Genomic DNA, 26570 nt, shown 5'->3' with positions numbered 1-26570 from the left:
TTTTCTTTAGGTTAGGATCCTAGGGGGCAGAAGACACAGGCTCATGTGACACTGGTCTGTGTTCCTCCAGGACCTAAACACTATCACATGCACACGGTCCTGAACAGCAGGATGAGATGAGCAGGCAGTGAGAGACAGTGAGAGGCCCAGAGCGAAGCGGCAGTCCCCTGGTGGCCACAGACAAGACACACTGCCACAGGGGCCGGCAGGGCCAGCACAGGCATCGTGACAGCGCGGGAAGCAGCTTACAAAACGAAAACGAAAACAAGAACAAATACAAAAACAAAACACCTGTAATTCAGTGGTTATAGAATAGGGTAAAAGAATCTAAATAAACTGAGTTGAAAGGATATTTCAATTGTCAGGTTTGTCTCATGTTCCGCTCATGAAATACTTTAAATAATTATCACTACTTAGCTTAGGCTATTTTTTAACCTTTATTTGTTTTTTTTTAAAAATTGATTTTTCTCCCAAGAGTAAATGTAATTGAGTAAAATACACTTAAGAATTACAGAGCATCTCATTTAAATGTCATTAAAATGTATATAAACAGAAAAGAGTCTTCGAGATATTACAAAGAACTATTCAGTTATGCCTCCCATAGCCCCTAATACAGTATTACCAAGAACAAAAAAATATTAAAACTTTCATTTTAGTCAAGAACAAAGAACATAAAAACTTTCAATTCAGTCATATTAAATAATGGACGCAGTTTTCAGTTATACTTTCCAATAAAAAGCTTTGACTACTTTCACACAACTTCAGTAACAGCAAAATTCATTTAACACCATTTTAAAAATCCATCATTTGTCCTCAACTATGTTCTCTTCTTCCAAATAGTCTAGTCAGGCCTCCCCGCCAGGGTTGATGAGTTAATGTTACTCACGCGGCTCTAACTAACCCTACGATGCCTTACAGGGTGTGAAGCAGCCCCAGCGACACATTCCCCCACCCACGGCCCACCCAGAATCAGTTCAAGTGGTCTCCCCCCACCAGCCCCTTCCCCACAAAGACAACACAAGCCTTTTACTCAATTTATGAAACCATTCATCCAGCAAACCAAGGTAAACTCTTTTTTCTTTTTCTTCTTCTTCTTCTTTTTGTGTGTGTTTTTTTTTAAACATCAACTGTGCATCTTCTCCTGTTCATATGGCTTCCCCATGTGTTCCACAGCAATTACCTTTGGGGGAAGTCTGCTTTTGGACAGGTTAATCATGCTGTGGGTAGACTCTTCAAATAAAAGTATGAGTAGTGAGACAAATGCACACAGACACTTGCCTCTGAAGAGCTAAGAGCCTGGCCACTACCAATCTTTGTACTCACTATTCTGCCTTCTGTAGCTTCTCCAAGCAGCCCTCCAAAAGTGATTACAGGAGACATACAGGCACAGTATAGGAAAAGAATCGAGGCCAGGCACTGCAGACTTAATGCATCCTTGAAGTCACTCAAGAAAAAAGGTGCTTTCCTTTTGATGTCAAGTATCAAACCACCAAAAAGCCTAAATAGGTGAGATGAAACTTGTCAAACTGTACACTAGAGGATTCTAGCTATTTCAAACTAAAACTATGGGCTACATAAAACTGCTGGTGTCTACTGTTTTGTCAACAAAGATTAATAACCTATTGAAATCATGGTATAAATAAATTACAGAAGATACACTCATTTAATCTAGCCCACTGGTAGAGGAAAGGTAGATCCTCATTAAGTTAAGAGACATAAACATCTGTACTTTACAGACTATATACCAAAAGGACTGCAGACAAATGATTTTATATAAGTAAATGTAATTTCAGACACAAATGCGCAAGCAAATGTACAATAAAAATAAAACCTAACAACTCATCCATGAAAATATGCATAAGCAATTCTATTAATTATTATCTACATTATAAATCTTAAAGGCAGGTGTCAGAAATACCAGGAAGGCAATTATAAATCATAAGCCCCAAAATACCCTTTAATATAAATAGGTTATGCTTTGCTTAGATACAATCAGTAGTAAATTAAATAATTTAATTACTTTTTAAATTAGTACTTTAATCGCATAAATATTTCTGGTCCGGGAAAAAAGCCTAGAAACTTCTGCAGTGTATTTTTCTTATATATAGTCAAACTACTGTGCATATTAATCATAAATTTTAATCAGTAAATTTAAAAATCTATATTTGCACATCAAAGCTGTGTCATTTCAGTGTTTGGTTTTTTTAACCAGACTTCAGAAGCAGCTAACTTGAAAGCATTTTACTAAAATACAAGCTCCGCGAGGGGCAGAGGCTTCTCCTGTTGGGAGCCATCACCTCTAGCGCCTAGAACACTGCCTGGGACATAGCAGGTACTCGATAAATGCTCGTGACAAATCAGTAACTCAAAAAGGTTTTGTGACTCAAAAGTATATAATCATTCAAATCCCTACTGTAAAAAACACACCAAAAAATTTATCTTATGTTTTAAATGCTTTGAGTATTTCAAGCTTTATCCTTCTAATTTTTTTAAAGTGAACAGTGAAATGGATCCTAATCACACACAAGTGGAGGAGGTTATTTTATAAATTATCTGACAGCAAAGGGAAGCAACTTGCAATTAAAAAGATGCCAATGATAACCTAGAAAATGAAACTACATCATCAAATCAATAATTGATTATTTAATAGCTTATATAAGGCTGTCAGAGGATCTGACCATAATGTCAATAGGGACCTTGGTACTTCTCAGTGACTAATCCTATCTCGATTTGCAGTTTGAGGAAATAATAACAATAGCTAGTATCAGATCAGTACCTTTTGCATGGGAACAATCTTATTCACTACTATATTCACAGAGACTAATATACTAGTCAATGAATTAATTGTTAGTTTAAACTGAAGTTTATCGTCAGTATGCCAGTCGTTATTTTTCTTCTATACAGCATATTTATGTGTGTCATTAATATCCCTAAGAGTGTTTGTCTGTGTAAGATATTCTGGTTTTTTAAACAAGTATTTAAGACTCAACATCTACTTCCACAGAAACCACCAGTGGACAAAAAGGTATCAATTTTCACACACTTTTCTACAGTATTAAAAATACCATTTCTCTACTTCTACAAAGTATTTTAAGGCAATGTTTATAACTGGCAATATTGCTATCCTTTATTTCAAAAATGAAAAACTTCAACAATTTTTCTAACTAGGTTTCCAGGGAGCAATACCATGGTTTAATTATGCTTGTCAGATTTTACATTATCTTATGATATAATGCTCTTTTAAGAGCTTTAAGTCTATGAACGCACAAAAATAAATTGGCGATAATTCCTCTCTGTTCCCATAATTTTCTAACTTCTTAAGGAGAATTATAAGACTACACACATTCTTCAAAAACCTTCTTATAAATTAATGTAAATTCACCATTATAATTGTACAACATTCTTAACATATGGTGCATAATAATTTCACTTTAAATTAAATCTTGTTATACATAACCGAAGTATACACTAGTAAAATAATTTTTAAATGCATATTACTTTCCCTTAACATCATATACCTATACAATAAAGCACATTTTTAAAATATGAAAAAAGGCTATATAAAGTTATGTTCAAATATTTGCAAAGAAAAACTACTTTTATGCCTTTTTCATCAAATCAACCCCAGCCTCACATCATTAGCAGTATGTGTACCCACCGTCCAGTCCTCTGTAGCTCAGGCCCGGCATGATGAGCGGCCTCTTTAGGAGTCTCACCCGAGCTGGGGGCAGATCCATTGGGAAATACAGGAATCTTTCTCTTTTCCTGCATTTCACACACACACACACACACACACACATACACACACACATACACAAAAAAACACACATTTTCAGAATTTTGTTTTAAGAAATCTGAGATGACATCTTCAATTAAAGGGGGCATGAGATCTTACTGGTTATCTATCTAATTAATGATCCTAGAAAAAAAATGCTTCCTAAAGGAAATTTCTTTAAATAAGCTGTACTTTAAAACAGAGGCTAATATTTGTGCATTAACATGTTAAGTTCATGCTTGGCTTGTTCCATTTTACACTCTAATATCAAATATACTATAAAACACATTCATATACACCATTCCAAATTATTATTCAGCAATAGGAACATAAATATCCAATAAAACATCTCTCCAACCACAATTTTTAAACTATTGCTCCTGCTAACTACTGAAAGTATACTTTATATTAGTAAAAATACAGTTCTTCTTTTACTAAAATACTTCCCTTATAAGTAGCACAAGAGTTGTTTGTTAAAAGCATTTCCATAAAAAAAAAAATCAATATCCCATTAAATTTTATTACAAATTCAAGAGTACTATTCTCATGATAAAGGAGGTTGTCCTGCTCATATAAAGAGAAAGGAGTGAGATTTTAATCTGTTACTTGAGCCTAAAAGAACGAGAGAGAGAGAGAGAGAGAGAGATGGGTGGGTCACCCCAGAAAGTCCCTGGGGTCAAAGGCTCTAGATGAACTCCTGACACTACCTGGTTTATATGTTCAATATTTATAAAGTATACAGACCTATTTATAATCATAAGATTACCACTTGAATATATCAAACATAAAAACTAAGTTACATCTTAGATCAAAAGAGAAAGAATACAAAATTATGGAATTCCTAGAAAATAAACATAACTATATTAAGAAGAATGAAAGAATAAAAATAAATGAATTAACCACCTAACTCAGGAAATGCTAAAATGAAAACAAAACAAAAAAGTCTTTCCTGAAGGAAAATGAAAGGAATAAAAACAACAAAAGCAGAAACTGAGTTACAAAAATATTACATTTTTTAAAAACTGAAATAAATTTTTAAAGTTACCATGTTGGAAATATATGATAAACCATTAGCTAACCACAACAAAAGATATGACAAGGAGGCAACTTCACAATCTGAGGGAAATTGTGTGTGTGTGTGTGTGTGTGTGTGTGTGTGTACACAGTACACACAAAAAGAGTGTACTGTATAACCCTATACAAAAAAAACTTAAAACCTTGATGAAATGGGTAATGTACTAGGAAAACAAACTTTCCCAACAGTGACACCAGAAAAGAGGGAACTCAGTACTATAATTTCTAAAACTGACGCCAGAAAAAATAGAAATCTTACTCAAACCAATTTCCACAGGCTAAGGAAGTTATTGAAGGCTAGCATGTAACAAAAGATTCAAGCTCAGAAAATTTTACAAAAGAATTCTTCCAACTTTTAGGACCTAATTATTCTAAGCCATTTAAAGTTTGAAGGTTATAGAAAAAGGAAAACTTAAAATGTATTTTTACAAACTAAGTATACTACTAGTAATATTCAAACATAAAAACTGCACAAAAATCTATTAGACCAATCTACTTAAGAGACGCAGACAACTTAAATAAAATACTAGACATACTAGACATAGACTGCCAGCACACTGGAACCCAAGCTGGATTTATCCTAACAGTGTGAGAGTGTTTTCATATTAAAGAATCTACTCATATGATTTATTATAATAAATGGTAAATAAAATTTGTATGATCATCTCGACAGATGCTAAAAAGTGCTTTAACAAAAGACATCTACTTACATTAAAATTTTCAATGAAGTAGAAGTTAATGTACTTTCTGAACATGATAGTGTGTATTTTGGTCCCAACATCAGCAACTTAATGAGAGAAACACTATGGACAGAGTTAGAAACTAAGAAATTTCTATATAAAGTCAACACTATTAGAGATTTTAGTACAATTAGACAACAGATAACATCAGAAGTATAAATTTTAAAAGGAGGGACTGAAATACAGCATATGATATGACTGAAAATCTATATACAATAAAAGAATTAAGAAAGGTAGCAGGATGAAAAAGAAATATACAGTAACAAACAGCCTTCGAATACATAAAAAGTAATAGACAATATAATTAAACAAAGTCCTCAGTTACAACAGGAAAAATAAAGATTAACATGCTAATGAATACACTTACCAAGAAATTTGTAAAGCATAGACAAGAACTTTATTTAACATTCCTTAAATTTAGGAAAACCACCAGTGAAAGATATACCATGTTCTTGAACGGATTCATTGCTATAAAGATGTCAATTTTCCCTTAGTTCATATAGAAATCTAACCACCAACACCTTTTTTATCAGATTTTTTTCCTGTAAATAATAAGCTGATTTTAAAGCTTACATGGAAAAATATGGAAGTATAATCAAGGAAATTTTGAAAGAGTAAGAGGAGTCAAAAATGAATCTAGACCTTTCATTTATTAAAATATACCAAAAAGCCTCAAAAATTCAAGTGTGGAATTGATCCATGAATAGAAAAGAAATTCCACCAAAAGGCCTGAATGCAAATGGAAATTTAGTAAATGGGAAAGACCGTATCACCAATTAGCGGGAGTAATAAAAAAAATTTTATTAACTTTTTAATAAATTGGGACAACAAAACAACAATTTAGAAAAAAGAAAGTTGGAGGCATACTTCACATAATACACCATGATGAGCTCCAAAGGCTCAACGAACAATTTAAATGTACAAAAGAAAAAGAAAAAGTGGTGGAGGACAATGAACAAAATATACTGAGCTATTCAACCTCGCTAGTTACAAAAATGCAAAGTAAAATCACATTAAAATACCCAATATAGTAAGATGAAAGTATCTCTCAGAATAACGAGCACTCAACACTTTGACAGCATAGTGTGTTGGTGAGACTGTAGGGGCATAGGCACCTTCATTCCTCACTGTGAGGGTCCAACACAGTTCACTCGGTAAAAAGAGATTCTGCTATCTATCTACTAAAATTATAAATTCCCATGTGAGCCAGCACAATTTATCCAATTTATCCTGTAGCTCCACCTGCACAAGACTAATATGGCATATGAATACTAGGTATGGTTTATAATAGCAAAAGGCTGCAAACAACCTGAGTCCAGGAATAGAATCAACTATGATATATTCAATAAGCAGAATACAACAAAACTGTGAGAAAAAAATAGACTATTTCTGTGATTTTTTAATGATCAGACTGCCAAGACATATTGTTATTTTAAAAAAGGCAAGGTTCATAACAGTACATATAGTATATATTAACTTATGGTAAGAAAGTAGTTAAGACTATATGTTTCTATTTCTTTGTACTGAATAAAAACTAAAAGGATAAACAAGAAACTTACAACAAACTTACCCACAGAAGGTAGGTAAAGGGGTAAGAATGTAAAGAGGACATACTAGTGTACAACTTCTCTGAGTGCTGTATATACTTTTGATTTTTAAAAATGTATAATGTATTCAAAATGTTTTTTTAATGTAACTCGAAGAACTGTGTGGATTCTTACCTGAGAAGGAACATTTTTTGGTGGCTCTATCCGTATAGAAGGATCCCACTCTCCGGGAGGTAGGACAGTTACTTGATCTAAAAATTCATCAATTCCTGATAAGAGGTCATTTCTGTCTTTAGCTTTATAAGCTACATCATGAAAAATCTAAAGAAAAAAAGCATTGAGCAAAAGAATTTTAATGGTGAAAAAAATTCTATATGTAGTAAATCCACTTCAGATATCATAAATAAATGTACAGTGAAGATAATTACCTAACCCCAAGCAGGTCTCCACCCCACCCTGGGTAACAACTATAAAAAAATAGCCCACTATTATATTATCACATGAACTAACAGTAACAAACAACAAAAGAAAATAATGATGTGTTAAAACAAAGCAATTTTTAACAGAAATTTTTACATGGGTAATACTCAGCAATTCATTACCAAATAAAACAATACTGTAGCATGTCTTTCCACTTGTACGATATTTTAATGTCATTTATCCTAAACCAATAATCATGGAAATACAGTTTTACTTAAATAAACAACATATTTGATCACTTATATTTATTGGGTGCCTACTATTTGCCCGGCACAATTCTAAGCACTTAGTGCGATGGACACCAGTATGGCAAGGTCCCTGTACTCAGGAACATGGGGGAACGACAGTGAAACTGGTTAATTCCATAAATACATAATTGCAGGTAAAAAATTAATGCTCTGATAAGAATAAAGCAGGGTCCAGAAGGGTCTTAGAGGAGGTGCACAGTAGAACTCTGAATGAAACGAGGGACAGCCCCGTGCAGAGGGTAGAGCTGGGTGGAGATGGCAGAAGAGAGCTCAGGCAAAGGGAAGAGCAGCTGTAAACGCCCAGAGGCAAGAGGAGCATGACCCCTCTAAGGACAGAAAGGAAGCTAATGCGGCCAGAGCAAAATGCGTGATAATATAAGTTTCAAGAAGTATGCAGAGGCTAGATCAGGCAGACCCTATTAAGACAACGGTAAAGATTTTAAGTTTAAACATAAATAACTAACAAGATGTCACTGACGCATCTGGAGCAAGAAAACGATATATTCAAGTCTGCATGTGATTGGTAACATAGAAGAAAATACAGTAAGATAAAGACTCAGAAAGTCCATATTAATCAACAAAGAGGAGAAGTTTAAGAGAGTGTAAACCAGAGAAGTCACAGTGGGGATGGCAGATTAAATGCAAAGCAGATTATGGAGGAAAAATCAATGGAATCTGGTGACTAATTCTTTGAGACAGGATAAGAGAACGGAGGTCAGGTTCAGACAGTTGGGACTTTAGTGACTTTAGGGGCACATGGCAGAGATGTCTGCAGCCTGATTACAAAGCTATCTCCCAAACAGAGAGAAAAGTCCTAATCGAGCTAGGTCATGGTCAAAGGTGAAGTCTGCAAACAGAAAAGAGAAATTACAGAAAAAAAAGAGGAAAAGGGAAAAAGACAAAAGTCCTGCGGAAACCCAAAAGAAATGATATCCTAAAAATCCAGAATGAAGAAAACGTCTAAAAAGTGATCAATAATTTCAAATGTGGGGGAGAAAATACAAAAAAATATCCACTGATCCTGACAGAAACATCTTGAAGACCTTTAGCAAAGGCAAAATAGTTGAAGAGTGAATATGAGGTACACCTGAAACTTATGTAGTTGGACTAATCAATGTCATCCCAATAAATTCAAATAAAAAGAGTGACTATAAGATGGAATAGTAAAGACATCAAGGACGATTTGTTAAGTTTCACTATAAAAGAGAATTGTAATTTAATATATTATATAATTCATAATCAGTGTCCACTTCCAAGGGTATTTTAATTACCTCATCCGTCATGAGAGTGGCTATTGATCTCCCAATTTCATGGTACTGCGGTGCCTTTCCTGCCGGACCCAGTAACAGAAACAAAAACCTAAGAAAACAAGAAAACACACAGATTTAAACATAAACAACGTACACACATCAATCTCGGCAATCATTTTAAAGAAATCCGTGAAGTATAAACACAGAAAACAACACTGAGACCACTGTACCGTCCTCCCACCCCAATCACTGTAAAAAGCTGGCATCTCCACTCAGACAAAAGCAGATCACAGCACTAAGAAAGGCATTCATGATTAACTGTCCGCTGAGTTACTACTCCGCATCTTCCTTAGGGTGAGACAGTCATTAAGAAACTGAGCGTTTCACATTAAAAGTTCCCATCTTCTATATCCTTTTGATTTTGAGTAAATAATTTTTTCTAGTCTGTTTGACCCCCAAAAATAAGTAAATTAGTGAATATCAATCCCACTGAAGTATTTAACAGTGAGGTTTACCTAATAAAAAAGTTGAAGAATATACACAAGAAAAATCCATAGTCCCTCAAAATGCAATCTGGATAAAGACTCTAATTGGCAAATAAGGAACTAATTTCTTCGGAAAGAAAAAGAATTTTTATCTACAACTCCAAATTCAACATCAAAGCTCATATTAGTTGATTTATTTATTTATTTATAGTGACTAAATAAAAATGTTTAATTTCCTACTTAAGTGTGTCCTTATTAACACAACAGGAAAATATTAATATTTACACTTATCCCAATTGGGAAGTATTCATCTTCCTGCTTTGAGGATTCAAGTATGAATCTACGGAATTGTTTTTTTCATTTATCTTAATACCACACCATCAATGCACCTCAGTAAAACATAATGAAAACAGGCATGTACATTTCAATCAAGTTGCAATTATTCTTCAGATTCACTATTACAAAAAAATTTTTTTAATTAAATTATTTTCATTTAGAATTAAGTTTAAACAGTCAACAGCTAAAGAACTGTTAATTATTCTTATGGCTATTACCGCTATTTTAATTTTTACACATAATGTATTTTGAACAGATTTTGGTCAGGTCAGAACACAGCATTTTGTTTATACTTTGCATTTTCATTATCACATTTAACCAACTATTAGCTATTATTACCCTCACTTTACAAATGAAAGTTAAAAGATTTAAGTCAGGTTTGACTCTCCCGCAAGTGGCAGAGCAACGATTCAGCTCCATTTTCTGACTCCAGCGCCTACACAGAGCACATATCTAAAATGATCAACTGCTTTTTAAACAAAGCTCCTGAAATGCTGGACTTCTTATACAGCTATCAATGCAATTATTTTTCAAAGGATGCTTGTGTTTTTCTTTTCAGAAAGAGACATCATTCTTTTATCCCCTATTAGTCAAAGCATCTGGCACGACAACATTAATAAAACGACCTTTTACTACCTAAAGGAACAAGTCCCTTCAGCAGAAAAAACCTTTTTAAACGTTAATGGGAACCACCTCCCTACCTGGTAGGAACAGGGACCTCAGTCAGTCCCGAGAGGAGGACAGCAGGAGCCAGTCTCACAAACGCGATGATGGGTCTTTCCAAAAAGTCCACTTCCCCCACCAGCACGTTGGATGCTTCGGCTCCGGAAGGAATTTTTCTCATGAAATTCATATCAACCTATTGACAAATAAACAATAATTTAAAATAAAATTTTCATGATATTTGTAACACTATTTGAAGGGAAACAGGAAAGAAAAGATGCTTTTAAGCCCAGCATTGGCTAATCAAAACTGGTGATCTAATGAATGAGTAAATGCCAAAATTCTTACAAAGAATGGAGTAGACAAATACAAAAAAGCAAGCAAAATACATCTATGAAACAATACTCCCAACTGTTTTAACTTTGATGATCTTTTTACTATTTCAGAAATCTAAATCATCAAACATAGGAAGCAGAGAAAATTTTCAATGAATATAACACTATTCATCAAAAACTGTTAAGGACAAAAATATACTTTACAAACTAACAATGGCTCGTGAAATTATACACAGTGCTAAAAAATTTTATTTCATGAGAATCTACTGTTTAATCTTAGAAATGAATTAGCCCCTTTGTATTTTTTGTAAGTCCTTTTAATTTTAAAGAAGTCTGGGCATTCCACCAGTATTTTCATTAAGTGGAAGAAATGTTTTTACTTTTATTTAAAACTAAAATAGCTAGCCATTACTGGCATAAATACATAGTAGTACCATATAATCAAATTTGGTTGTCTGTGTATAATTACAAAGAAAAGGTTACAAACACAGTATTAAAGCACGGCAACTTCATCATTTATACGGTCTCACACAAGTCACTAAACAACCACTTACAGGGCTAGCTATGAAAAAGAAAACCAGCACTTACAGCGGGCCTCTTGAGTCCCACACCCCGTGTGCCACAACTACAGTGCCAGGAGGCAGACTCCTGCCCAACAGGAGACAAGGAGGTGTACACAAGGATAGGCCAATTAAAAAAAATTAAAACTGTGACAGATGAACAAAAATAAAAAACGGCATCTGCCGTGTCTAGAGGAGATCTATAATGTAAGTTATATTATCTTAGTCATTTAACAAGAATATATTGCAGTTTAGTTCCTGAACACTTTTCACTCATCTGAAATAACAGGAGCACCAGTAAAAACATAATCGAATTAACACAGAAGTAAAACTACAACAGCCCTTCTGCACCATCACTGTGCCATACGCAGGGCTTTTTATAATCGTACAGCGGGAAACCCAGCAAAGTTACATAAATACAAATCATCATTTAAACTCGTTTCCTACAAAATATGATCTATACTTTGCATTATGAAAGGCTGAAGAGAAATAAATCTTACTTGAAATAATCACATTTAATTAAATGCCTGATGCTGGATACAAAAATATTAAAGTGCTACAAGTATCCTGTAGCAAATTAATAGCATTAAATTAAAACGGCCACACAGAACCAATTACGCAGAAGCAGTACTCACATAGTATGCCTTAGACTCAATTGTAATTTGAACTGGTAGTTTTTTGTTCCTTTTTTTGGAATGTTTCCTTTTCCCTATTTCACCTAAATACTCATCTACCAAAATAAAACAAATTATGGTTGAGATGGGTGAGTTTGCTTTTAAATCCGTGCCTTTATCTATTCATTGGGATGCACCTATATGCTTCCCAGTGACATTCCAGTAAGTAACAACACCAGAATCCCAGTAATTCTGGGATTGTGTTACAGCCCAGGAAAGGCGGAAGCTGTTACTACTGCTGTAATATCATTCCCAGAATTAATCTTTCTAGTGGTGGCAGCTCCAGAACAAATGACTGTAATTCAAAAGGTACTGAAGTTTCACAGTATCTCTGGGTAGGTATAGATGAAAATACTGTATTACTCACATATTCTTTTGACAGAATTTCTAAAACTACTACGATGTAGTTACATTCAAGTGCTCTGAGATTGTTACCTTTCTCACAATTTCTGACCTTAAATTAACCTATCAAAAGCAATACATGCATGTTTGTAAGCACCTATTAAAAAATTATTATAATCAATGCTAATAAAGGTACACTGCTAGCAATTTTCTCAGTAAGAATGATTAGTAAGATTTATAGTTAATGATAGAATTACCTTACTGAAGTCAACAGTACTATTTTCTCTGCTGCCTCCACTTCCATTACCTTTAATCTCTCCACTTTTATTACTGTCCAAGTTTCCAGGTGCAGATTGTGGAGAGGCCAAAATACCTGTATATAAGAATAAACAAATTCCAAGTTAGTAAGGAGAAAGTTCGCTTTGTAACCTAACTCTGCTTATATCCTGAAAGTGATGTTTTATGAAAAGCAAATGTGCAAGATAAAAAAAAAAAAAAAGAGTGCCACTTGTTAGTACCAAACCAGCAAGGCTAGAGTAACATTTTAAGCAATAATACAGCTATTCATTTTAATATTTAAAACAATATAATTGGAATTTACAGAAATGGTGGCCTTTGCAGAAAGAAAAAGAGTGAATTGGTGCAGAACCACAGAAGAGGGAAGACCTGAGACTGATTACCACTACAGCTGCTTAGAGATCACACTTCCAATGTACCTAACATATAGGTGAACTGTGGAGGTTACTGATGCCTAACTACATTTATCATGCCATTAACAACAACAATATAAATTTTCTGATATATCTTAAATGTAACTCAGGGAATTTAAGATCTGTATCAACTAAATGTAGGTTAAATTTACCAGAATATTCCACAATTATAATAGTTTCCTCAAGAATTTTCATTTCTGTTAGGTAACATTTACATGCTGTCTACTATCATTATTCCTAAAAAATACAACTTTATAATAATAATGTTTCTTATAAATACAAAGAGTAAGGGTTTTTTAATCAAACAGATCAATGTGGAAATAGGCACTTTCTGCCACTTTGTAAGCTACGTGACTCTAATTCACATACTTCTAAGATCCAGACAAACTTATAGAATTATATTGGGTTACAATTGATAGATGTTCTATAAAACTCGCTTGTTTGGATGAAAAATGATGTGTGCATTACTATATTCAATTCAAGTGACAGCAGCAACTACATTCCACAACAATAAAATAACCTAACAATACCCTGGCAGCATGTGACCAATTGCTATCACTATGAATTCTGCAAAAAGTTCAACTCTCAAAAATTTTAAAGTATATCACGGACTTCTACAGTTAAATGTATTTCATTTTTACAAAACACCCAAGATTTCTAATTCAAGAATGCAGAACATGAAGTATCACAGGAGAAAAGGGACTAGACAGAATCACAACAGACTGATTTTACTTTTAACTCTACCACTCACACAGCAATCAAGTGACCCACAGAAACTCAATTAAACTGCTTGTGGTTACATCTCATAAACCTGATGGTTAATATTGGTAAATAAATTCCAGAATTTTAAGGATATCGCATATAGTTGATACATCTAAGGAAGTTTTCATGTTTCTAGAATATAACATACTATAACTGAAACTAAGTCACTCAGACTCAGTGTTTAAACTCAATTAGAGAAGACCTTTGAGATATCCACATCTCTATTAAATACCTAAAGTAGGATGTCATTATGGCCCCAAATCTCAGTATAAAAGAGAATATCCAATCTATTTAGCCACCTGCTCATGCTCTGAAAGTGTTAAACACTTCTGAAATATTTCCTAAAACGTCTCTCATTTTTCAGCATTTTAGCTTAGAACACAGAAGTTATTAAGATTCCTCTTCTTTGACCTTTGTCCCTGAACTTTCAGAAGAGAATCCATTCCCTTAGTAAAATACATGCCCAAGTGGGATGGGGGAAGGCGGGAGTTAACTAGTATTTCTGGTGGTTTCCACCCACTCCTACACAAGAAAATGACAAGTACCGTTAAGGTCCTGGCAGCAAGTACAACAGAACATCGATACAAATATATTTGTAACTATTAAAAATATTCAATCTGTATATGTATAATCAAAGAATACATATGCATTGTTTCCCAGAATAGTCCCAGCAAACAGATTTTGGAGAGAAGAGTAGAATGAGAAGAAGGTTATAAGGGACAGTTAGGACAAAGTACAAATGGGAAGAAGAAAAGATGTGAAACTAGATCCTGTCAAAACTAGAAGACGTGACCTGAAGTCACTTAGCTAACTTAGTCATCTCGAACCTGTTGAAAATGTCATGCCAGGTAGGTATTAGTTTTCCCACCTCATCTTCTCTATGGAGACCTTCTTCTTCTCAACCTCAGCCAGGATAAAGCTGTTTCCGCAATCAGTAACAAAAGTCCCTTGGCTCCTACCAAAAATTCCTAGTGCTCAGGAATCAATGAGTAAATTTCCCAAAGTTAAAACTAGCATCAGCACAGATAACTCAGAAGGACAGTATTTCTTTGCTTTGTTTAAAAAAAGACATAAAATGTGAGTATGTGTATACATAAAAGCAATACTGAGATTCAAAAATCATACTAGAGAAAGATAAATCAAAGTTATGAGTTTTCTGTCATTAAAAGTTTAAAAAGCAGAAGTAGTTGGCACCATGGTTTGCAACCTGGAGAGATATTTGTCCCCCAAGAGACAACTGGCGATGTCTAGAGGCATTTTGGTAGTCACAACTGGGAAGTGCTGCTGGCAGCTAGTGAAGCTGCTAAATGTCCTTCAGTGCTTGGGGCAGGCCCCTACAACAAAGAAGGGTCCAGCCCCAAATGCTAACTGTGCCAAGGTAAGGAAACACTGAGTTAAAAGAGCAACTCTCAACCTTCCTCATCTCGTGGCACACATAAACTAATTATTAAAATTCTGCAGCACACCAAAAAATACATTTTTTGCCAATCTGACTGAAAGAAAAGGTATAATTTTGACTGATTTACCAAAAAAAAAAAATAGTAATTACCTACCCTTTTTACTCCAAAGTGACTTTTTAAAAAATATACTTTCTATGTAAGAATTTCTGGTACCAAGAATTAACCCATGAGATGCAACCGTATTATGCAACATGACCATGTTATACAACTCCGTTATATGAGCTACATACAAGTATTTATGGTTCAAGATAAGGCATTCACACCAACTATTGTTGTGTTGGCTGCTGTCATTTTTTTATTTGATAATCGAAGGGGAAAAAAGTCAGTGCCTCTGACTACATAGTCAGGTATTGCATGTTTTAAAAATTCTTGCAGCACATGAGTTAAAAATCTCTGAGTTAGAAGACAGTTACAAATACTAGAAATAGTTTACCTCTTTCACACATACTTATTCTCCAAAAAAAAAAAAAAAGACTAATGGGAAACACCACTTTCTTTTTCACTCGGGTATTCACAAATAATAAATAACCCATGACACAAATATCTCTGACACTAGCCTCTCCAAAGTTCTGCTGAGGCCACGTTCTTCCTCATTTAACATAACATCAGACCTCAAGGAAACTAAACAAGAGTTTCCAGGTGTTTTAAGGACCAAAGGCAGTTAAACAGGGAATAATATATAATTGCTCCTATTATTTTAATTACATATTTCTATAGCTGTCTTAAAGAATAATTGTGAGCTTTTTCTTGTCTTTAGAAACTCTCTTCTTTCCATTAAAATTTCTTTTCTTTAGAAAGGCTGATAAATCTCATGGCACACTTATGGCAGACTAGGGAAAAAACCTGTGTTCCTCAATTCTCAGTTAATTGGTCCTTTTATCCCTAACAACATGGCCTAACAAGACACTGAGATCCATATGTCCCTTCCTTCTTAAATAAAATGTCTAGTCCCTTATTATTAACAACATAGAAGCTGGTAAAACAAAAATACTCAATGTTACTGAGAGATATCAGTAAAAACAAATGCAAAGAAGTAACTTTATAATCACTTTTGTTCTTCATAATTAAGAGGGATGATTATTTCTCAGTAATTCTAGTTTTTTTTTCTCATTTTAGTTCAGTTCCCTCATTATTACACTCTATCTTTTTTACAAAGTAGTAAAATTTACAATGAGTTACTATACTATAGACTTTGTTATAGGTAGATCTCAGTTCAATTCCTTGCTCTGGTTGTTCACAGTATGATCTTAACATCTCTAAGTCTTAGCTTCCTTCATTTGTAAAATAGGGATAATACTGCAAAACTCATCAAACTATTAGAAGAATTAGAAATATGTGAAAAGCACATATACCTGTGAGTGGAACAAACTATAAAACAACAGTGGCTGTAACTACGGTCATAATTAGTGTAACAATGATTTATCCACAAAACTTCCATTTTTTAACTTCTAAAAGTGCTTATATCTACCTAACCTACACAAATTTTTATACCAGTTAAATAGGCTAATTTAATAACCATAAACTACCATTGAAATGTTAGATATTATCATTATAAAGAATTCTATGTGATTAAAAACACTAGTTCGTATTCAAATACATCACATTGATGCTTGACTATCAGTAAAATAGTCACTAAAGAATACTTTATATGAATTGGGCATAAATATATGTATAAATGTACAAATAAAATGAGAGGCAAAATTTTTTATAATATATAACCCTTAAAAAGGTTACAAAACTTTTATCCACTAAGAAATACTTTTTCTAATTCACATACAAAAATACACTCTTGTCACAACTAGGCATATGAACTCTGACCAGAGTATAGGAACTCTGGTATTGAGAAGTTCTAGATAAATTTCTATTAAAGACAGATATGACATGAATTAAATAAAGGACAACTAAAATCTATTTCTAAAATACAATACTAATCTTGAAATAATGACGATTCCAGGCAGTCATTGTTCCCCAATGTTTTAAAGAGACAAAATGACAAGAAACATTCCACCCTATTATTGTTAGGAAGGTCAAAATATACTGCATTCCTTGGACAAAAGCACCAAACAGAAGATAAAAGGCACCTCATCTCATTATAATTTATATACAGTGTGTTCATTCACCTTATGAATGCACAAGAAAAGCCACCATTTTCTAAAAATCATGGCAAATTAAAAGATTACGTATAAAAACGTCTACATTTTCCTGAACCACTCACATGCCTTGACAAATCTCAGCGAACATTTTTCAAAGGGCTTAAGTTATGTGGAGTCTTCTTTGTAGTCTTTTTATAACTTCAAATTTTTAATAATTACATTATTTTCTGTAATATATTATAAAGAAAAAAAAACATGCAAAGTCAAAATAAATAATAAGCATCATCTGCAAATGCTGCTAAAGCTAGGTGCTAAAAGGCATTCCAAGTGCAAGTGATCCAGAGGCAGAAAGCACCACACATGGAGGATTTTGAATAGTTGCCTGGAGTTATGTCAACATTTTCCTCATTCTTCTGCTCCTGGCCTTTCAGTGCTTCTAAGTCTTCCTCTGGTGGATGAATTACTACTGTGGGAATATCATCACTGGCAGGAGAAACCAGTAGCTCTGGGACCTGAGGCTGACTCTGTTGGGAGCTGCTGGAGGTCAGGCGACTGACGCTAGGGCTAGAAGGAGGGCTGCTCTGAGGGGTGGGTACTGGGGTGGTACACCTCGAGCCTGCAGGGGTTCCAGCTCTTGAAGAAGGAAGAAGATGACTGAGAAGAAGAGATAAAGGCGATTCTCCTCTCAATGAAAGGTTTGAGGCAGACAGACCTGTTCGCAAAGAGTGGCGGGAGGCTGAAAGGCCTTCCCCTGAGGTAAAACAAATAAATGAAAAATGATGAAGTTCACTGAAGATGGCAAATAGAAACACACACAAAAAAATCAATTTACACTGTAAACGACAAGCTTTAAAGACCCAACATTTCAAATTCATGCCATCAGGGTTAGCGTGACAATCATATTTAAATGTTAGAAAGTCACTGAAAAATTGCTTAAGCTGCAATTCCCTGAAGATGTATCCACCACCACCACCATCATCATCATCATCATCATCATCAAATGACGTTAATGCAGATTATAGGGGACAATATTGTTAATAATTACAATGCCCAATAGTGTGGCTTTTTAAAAAAAGAACAGTATCAATGCAAAGCTCGTGCTTAAATAAATGATAAATATCAAATAAGAACATAATACAAAAATCTAAGAAATAGAACCCAAAACAAAACTTACCAGCACTAACAGCTTATTTTAGTGTATTTGTCCTATACTGTACCAAACCACTACAGATAATTCTCTCTCACCAGAAAAGTCCATATTAACAATATTAGTAATTCCTAAAAAATCTAATCTTTAAAACATTAAGTCAACAGTACATCACCTACTCAGTTTTCCCAAAGTAAAATTTAAAAACATTACACAAGTTATAGTAATTTTTGTGAAGAAAAACATTGTCAATTTTAAAGAATACATATTCTTGAGCCCTCTAAACATATTAATAAATATCCTAAAATAGGCTTTCATTTGTAATACAGCAGATAAATTTAAGCAAACATGTACAATCTTTAATCTAGCTAGATAAGAATAAAGCATTTCTCACCAAAAGTAATAACAAAGTAAATCTAGCGTATTTCAAAAAGTAATATACACTCATACTTCAAACACCTATTCCATGAAGTGTACCTTAATGAAATTACATTGTTTTTAGGAAAATAAGATTTACAACAATCACTCCCATATGATCTAAGTAATCAAAGCTACATGCTCAAGATAGCCCAGAAATATTAAAAATAAAGATAAATCTTCAATCCATAAACAATCACCATTTAGTGGAGAAATAAGCTACATGCAGGAAAACTGTTAAATTACAATGCAATATAACAAAATAACACAATTCCCATGCTAAAATGGCATTTAAAAGAAAACAGTGATTGTCCTATGATTAAAAGGAACCAAATTAGAATTAGAGAATAATCTGGACACACTGCACATGAGATATAAATATTTAATAGGGTCTCTCTTGATAAACTCATTTCACAAAAGTAGAAAATATAGAGTACATAAAAGATGAAAATGAGAGACAAAATGTGGTAGAGATGGCTTTTAAATTGAACTTAGGATTCTAAGAGATTTCCTTTATTTTTAAGCTTCCTTAACTACACAAAGGCACAATTTAAAACAGATTTAAAATACTTTCACTTAGCGGTCAAATGTTCAGGAGAAAGTGGACTCAAGTATTTTACACTGAGCTGCAAACGATTACTGTCAACTTTAGAAACAGGATTAAACCCTATCACCTATGGCTGTTTGCCTGTAGAACACTTAAAATCCGGACTATTATGCCAGGGATAGAAGACATTGTGGCCCATGCTCTACCCCTCTTCACTGTAATCCTCATAAGCCCTGGGTAACAGTAGCAGCTAGAGGGAACAGTGACCCTCACAAGCAACTCTAACCCTTTGCACCTGGGTTTTCCAGAGTCGCTGTCATCAGCTCTCTTTGAGAGCCAAAATAGAACCCCAGTGATGTAATCCTCTGCTTTAAAAAGAGCAAAGGCAAGACCTCCAAATGCTCCAGCACTAAGATAGTGACAAAAGCAAATGGCTATGAAGAAAGTGCTGTCTCCCCACTTCCCATGTATAACCCACTGCTAGACTGTGAATGAGAATGGGAAGCGGGAGCACGTGGGTCTGTGCCCTGCGTCACTCCTAGAATAAGACAGGGGCAATCATAAAAACTTTTCACATATTGTATAAAGAAAGATCAGTGCAATCAGCAAACCAACGCAAAAACTCTTGTTTATGCCCATCAGAATATATTCAAGAGATCGAAAAAACAAACAAACAAAAAACCTCACTAGGAAAAAATCTAATACAGATAATAAGGTTCAAACCCAAGATTTGGAATTTTAAAAAGGTTAAACTAAATTTATAGATCATAATTTATGCCTCTTTAATCAATCACACAAGAATTCTTGAGGAGAAATAAAAAAGCATGAAGGAGAAATAATCCAGGGTTAGATATAGTAATAGAGTTTAAATATTACTGATACTTAAGTGTGCTATAATAACAGAGTGAATGCCTGAAGTTGTTTACTTAAATAATTTCTACAGATAACTCTGTCATGTTATGAAGAAAGACATTTTGAAATACACAAAGAATACTTTTTTAAAAAAATATAAAAAGATGATAAAATGACCTATGTAGTTATCTGGAAAAAATATCTTCCTTTCCCCAAATGCCAACTGTAACATACTGGAATGCTGTTAGAACAGAAGTGTTAGCAAAAACCGGATGCCACAACTTATCTCACCATTCCTCTCAAGCAAGTGAGGGTCAGAATGTTTCTTGCCTATATCTGCAAAAGATCGAACAAGGGGAATCCGACTGGTGAATCTCTTCTCATTCTGATGATGATGTCTCTTCAGAAGAGCTTCTCTGACATTCTCTCTAATGGACTCATCCAACTGGCCAGAGGCTATCATGTTGTCCAATACCATATCTAGCCAAAGAATAAATAAATAAAGTAAACAAACAAACAAACACACACACACACACACGGGTAACTATAACATGGAATAAACTGTAAGTGAAATCCTACTAGAAGAACAACATTCTTACGTAGTTCTGGAAAATACTGTTCTTTTCTGATACTGCATAATGTATGCATAAAGGTGAAGATGAACATTGGCCAACAAAAATGAACAAATTACACAGAGACCCTCATATTAATAAGTACTATTATTTATAAAAAGACTACTGCTCTACACTAATAGCCTCCCTATAGTTGAAAGTGCTTTCCCAATATGGATACAATCAATTCTATTAAACTGAATATTCAATAATATTGGCTTCCTAAGAAGTGAAGGAATTTCATTGCTTTACCTCATACTTTTCCCAAAAACTGTAGATGAATATCTGGACTCATTCATTTAATCATTTAACTATTTACTGCGTACCTATTATGTGCCGGGAATGGAGCAGTTAATTAAGCAGATCAAGCTTTTGTTCTCACCCTCCGAGAGGCAGAACCACCAAGGAGCAAAGAGTTAACATACCATCAAGTAATCAGTTCTAGGGAGATGCGGATGTGGGATGTGGGGGACAGCGAGATTGAAGGCGTTAACGTTTTATACAGTACTGTGGTGACTGGGCTATTTCTAATTTATGGGGTATACATAAATATTTTTAAGTAGTGCCACTAGAGATAAAAGCGTCAAGCTTTCAAACGTGTACGTGCCCAAAAGAAAACTGGAAGGGATCAACCTAGCAGGTTAACTATTACAATAACACAATGACTATAGGCTACCATACAAGTGACAGTGGATTATACAAAACATTTACTGAAATGTTACATTGTATTATGTGATAATTGCAAAGTATGTCCAAATTTCAATATTCCTAATTCAAGTTTTCTTCATAAAGACAGTATTTATGATAATTTTAAAGGTTTGCAGCATGTGGTCAAATCTAACAATCTGGTTATTAGAATTTAAGAATTTAAGAAATTTAAATAATTTATAGTTCTCTTGAAGATCAAATGCTATAGATTTTTTGTTTGTTTGTTTTTCCATGGGACCAATCTATAAAGGTAATCACACTATCAAATTCATTACCACTGAACTTAATGGTGGCTTTGAGCAATTAGAGTTAGTAATGAAATAGCTTTATCATAGCTGTCTTTTTCTGCTTTCTATCTCCACACTACCTTTCATTTCCATAAACTATTCCAATCGAACAATTGGCCTAACCTGCTTCTATCCGTTTCCTAATCAAAAGCTACCCTACATATTCTTGCCAGAATGATCTTCCTGACACACATTAGATCACATGCTACTCTCCAAATTAAAAGCCACTATAGAGCCAAAATGCCTACCAAAATAAATCCAATTTCTTAGCCCCATAATTCAAGGCTAGTCACAATCCTTCTGTAATTTATTTTCCAAAAATGTCTCCAATTACTATTCAAGAAATCTGTATACTCACACTAACTTTCCTGAAATCATACCTGTCTATACTTTCTAGACCTTTCTTCCTTCTCTTCATCCTCCTTAGAACACACTCTTTTCTCTTATACTAACTGCTGCTTATTCCCATGTGTTCAAACTTCTATAAATAAGTTGTACAGTTAATATAGTCTGCAGATATTCCCCAGAGATCTTGGTCCAGAAAACAAAGAAACAAAGAGCTCTTTCCCTTGCATTTCCAGAAAACTGACTGCTTATCTGGCTTATGGCTCTACTCACCCTCTTTCTGATACTAAAGTTATGGCTAATCTTCTAGACTCAAAACTCACCAGAGGCAAAAAGTGTCATTTATATGTCTATTCTTCATACTGCCCTGCACTGAACAGAAGCTCAACACAGTTGATAAATCAATGGCCTGAAATTCCACTTTATTTCCCTTACTGTAGTATCTCTAATTTCAGTATAACTTAAATATAAAAGTGTCACTTTGCTATAACCTGCTATTTCATCTAGAGTGCTTGCTCGCATATCCAGCATGACTGTTCCATTCAGGATGCAACTTCTTAGTTCAAAAAGACTGTGCAAAGAGAGAGTTGCCACATAGGGTTTACTCCACCGGTCACCACCATCTTCAACATCCTCTTCAAATTTCAGCCATCTGAAATGTGTAATGTATAAAAATATTTTATAAATAATGACATGTTCATTGGCTTATTTTAATTTCATGAACGTAAACTTGTTCTTTTAAAGAGAAACAAAGACCACCACCAAAACAAAATTTGGCTATAAACACATTTTTACAAATCAGGCAGGCTACGACCTATAATACCTATTAGTCACAAGTTACCTTTGCTTCCTCTTTCTGTTCTAAGCTATCACAATACGTCTACAAAAACAAACTGTGGCACTTCACAGTTTCCACTTCTAATCCTCTTTTAAACTTAAAATACACAAGATTTTGATTTGATTTTGATTTTCTGTAATTAAAGACTTGTGAAAATTTATAACAGAACTCCTTTTGCATTATGTTAAAGTAGTATGGAGTATTTAAGGAAACAAATTTTGAGAACAGAGAGAAAAACTAAAGATAATTTTCAGACATGAGGAAATTCTCTGCTCATTGTTTTAAAGCACCATACATCTATAATAATAATTTCAATTTCATATTCTCATTACAAAAAGAAATCATGCAAAGCCACTTAAATGCTAAGACTTAGCATTCATTACCTGGCAGTTTCTTTCCATTCATACTCCTCTCCATCTCTGTAACACAGTTCATCCATTTCCGTGAAGAGATCATGGGGAATGTGCTCTTCATCATCATCTTCAGTACCAAGGATGAACTGAACCCTCTGGGATGGTGTGTCTTGACAAAATAAGAATTTAAATATACTCACAATTTGCCTCAATTCATTCAAAGGTAAGTTCACAGTTTTGAACATGAAATCCTTTGGTTATAAATAAAGATATATCATCAAAACTCATTCATTATTAAAATACTATAATTCTGGAAGGAAACAGGAGCAGTCCCCCGGGGGGGGGAAAAAAGAGTATCACAGAAAGATCACATCCACAGAAGAAAAAGAAAGATTCCATGTTAAAAATAAACAAGACTAAATAATTTTGTAACTAACTGATGCAAAAACACATAAAAATAAGCATCATCCAAAAACATGGAATACTATGCTCAAAGACAGGACTTTCTCTTTACTAAAAATATGTCAAAATGTCAGAGAATAAAGAGCATAAAATAATACTTAATATGTAGCTAAGTTCAAGAGTGAAAAAAGAAAATCCCAAAAGATACGGGAAAACCCAAAGCTAGAAGTATACAGGACCTGACTTTTCCTACTATCATGGAGAAGCAAAACTTTTATCAGCTGACGTTAGGGAGGTAGGACAGTCACTGTAAGAAGCAAATATCCTACTCGTGGAATCCGAATTTAAACTATGTGGTAGGGGATTCCCAGAGACATTACCATAAATTCTAGTCCAAGACAGTGAAAACAAACTAGCAAACAACAATAAGCATCAATTAAAAACAAACTCAAATTCTGCTGAATATGAGAGGTTAGGTCAAACTCAAAATTGACAATGAAGTAAACAAACTTTCATGCACTTGTAGATGCAAAAAGAGTGATATTAAAACAGGTTATAGAGTAAATTAAAAGTAATCGTAACAGGAAAAGACAGCTCGGAGGAAATCAGACAGAATGCATCAATGACAAATAAGACAAAAAATACAAAAGGTTATGAAATTCAGAGAACAGAATGAGAAAGTTGAACAGGAAAAATTTCAGAAAGAGGACAATATAAAGAACAAGGAGAAAAAGGCAAGAGAAAAACATACAAGAATTTTCCAATATGTATATGGCATTGGTCTGCATATTGAAAGAATACCTTTAGAGTTATGCAGGAAGAAAGCATATTGTGACAGAGCTTCTTAATATTGTGAACCTTATTTATCCCCAAGTAAAATTTTGGTGCTACTGAAAGTGGTATTTCCAATTTTTAATTTCTAATTGTTCACTGCTACTATATATAAATATAATGGATTTTGTATCCTACAACCTTGCTAAACTCATTTAGTTCTGTAGTTCCATATTGCTTCGGATTTGCTACGTACATAACCCTGTGTCTGTGAATAAAAGCAATTTTATTCCTTCCTTTGCAATCTGTATGCCTTTAATTTCTTTCTTGTCCCACTACACTAGCTAGGTGCTCCAGTACCATGTAGAGAAGTGGCTAGACAGGACATTCTTGCCTTTTTCCAAATCGTAAGAAGAAACATCCATTTGTTGTCCCATTTTATTCATTCACTGGTTGATTCTTCTAGGTGCCCTGACCGGAGGTTCAACCTGCAGCCTTGACGTATCAGGACAATGTGCTAACCAGCTGAGCAACCCAGCCAGGGCCCCCCCTACCCCAACTTGTTTTCTTAAGTTAAAACTGAAATCACTGATTTAAGATCTTTCTTCTTTTCTAACATAAGGATTAAATGCTACAAATTCTTCTCTAAGCACTGCTTTAGCTGCATTTAACAAATTTCAATATGTAGGCAGCTTGCACAGTACCATGCTAAATAAAGCCTGTGCACATCAGAAGCAGGTCCTCATATCGCAAGGCTCTATCTCAGTTACTGACAACACTGTTTTTGTTTTCATGAGTTCCAAACATTTCCAAATTTCCATAATAATTGCTTCTTTAACTTACAAGTTATTGAGAAGCATCTTATTTAATTTCTAAATATTTAGGCATTTTTCTTGAGATCTTTCTAGTTTAATTTTATTGTGGTCAGAGAATATCCTTCAATTCTTTTAAATGTATTAAAACTTGTTTTATAGCCTAGAAAATTACCTATCTTGGTAAATGTTCCTTTAACCTTGTAAAGAATGTGTATTCTGCTATTGTTGGGGACTACTCTATACATGTGAACGTCAATCTAATAGTGTTACTCAGGTCTTTTATATCATTATTGGGTTGTTTTTTTTTTTTTGGTTTACTTATTCTATCCATTACTGAGAAAGAAGAGTTGAAATCTCCAACTGTAACTGAGAATTTATCTTTATCTTTTTTTCAATTTTATCAGTTTTAGATTTGGTATTTTGAGGCTGTTAATCCAATCATATACACTTAGGACTGTTACATCTCAGTTTCAGCCATTTGATTTTATGTGCCTTTGCATGATTCTTTCCATGTTTCTCCTCCTCGGGTTTTGTTGAGCTGGAATGCATATACACTCCTAGGACCCACTGTGTAAAGAGGGCCATGTGGGTCCACGTTGTGCCATAAAAAATCAGTGGCTCCCTATATGTCAACTAAGTGCAATGTCTGAGACTCCTCCGCAGGCTACACAGCTATTTTTTTTTCTGGTTCTCACCTTTCCCTCTTCTCAGCGCCAGTTAAATCAGGGTTACCAACATTTACCATCAGATACCTTCTCTTTTCTCTACAATGTGCCTTTTCCCCCCTGATTTCCTCTGTCTTTTGGCACTTCTGTATTTCTCTATTTTCAAACCAAAATTCTGTCCTTCTATAAATCATACTATCAAATCAGAGCACTCTTTTTTCATAGATAACTGAGTAATCCAGTATAGTGAATAAGAAGATCCTCTGACTACAGTGTTT

At 34.2% G+C, this 26570-nt stretch overlaps 1 protein-coding gene across 11 annotated transcripts in view; it reads right to left on the bottom strand.

Annotated features, from left to right (window-relative positions):
- SLC4A7 (solute carrier family 4 member 7) overlaps positions 1–26570 on the bottom strand; it is a 97145-nt gene that overhangs the window by 30498 nt on the left and 40077 nt on the right. For 6 of the 11 annotated variants that reach the window (XM_054595144.1, XM_054595147.1, XM_054595145.1 and 3 more), the window contains exons 4-13: positions 23670–23808; positions 22940–23100; positions 20828–20977; positions 17917–18285; positions 12767–12882; positions 10637–10794; positions 9136–9223; positions 7311–7457; positions 3659–3765; positions 1324–1498 (exon numbers count right to left, since the gene is read on the bottom strand). In XM_054595144.1, the coding sequence (XP_054451119.1) occupies positions 1324–1498; positions 3659–3765; positions 7311–7457; positions 9136–9223; positions 10637–10794; positions 12767–12882; positions 17917–18285; positions 20828–20977; positions 22940–23100; positions 23670–23808 (1610 nt within the window). Of the gene's footprint in view, positions 1–1323; positions 1499–3658; positions 3766–7310; positions 7458–9135; positions 9224–10636; positions 10795–12766; positions 12883–17916; positions 18286–20788; positions 20978–22939; positions 23101–23669; positions 23809–26570 lie in introns of all 11 variants that reach the window. The other 5 variants (XM_054595149.1, XM_054595150.1, XM_054595151.1 and 2 more) reach the window with 2 other exon arrangements.

Source organism: Pteronotus mesoamericanus, unplaced genomic scaffold (genome assembly GCF_021234165.1).
Source record: "Pteronotus mesoamericanus isolate MK-2021 breed Mesoamerican mustached bat unplaced genomic scaffold, CSHL_Meso_final scaffold_54, whole genome shotgun sequence".
Taxonomy (NCBI): Eukaryota; Metazoa; Chordata; class Mammalia; order Chiroptera; family Mormoopidae; genus Pteronotus; species Pteronotus mesoamericanus.
The sequence above is the reverse complement of the archived record's forward strand: the minus strand, read 5'-3'. Positions and strand labels throughout refer to the sequence as shown.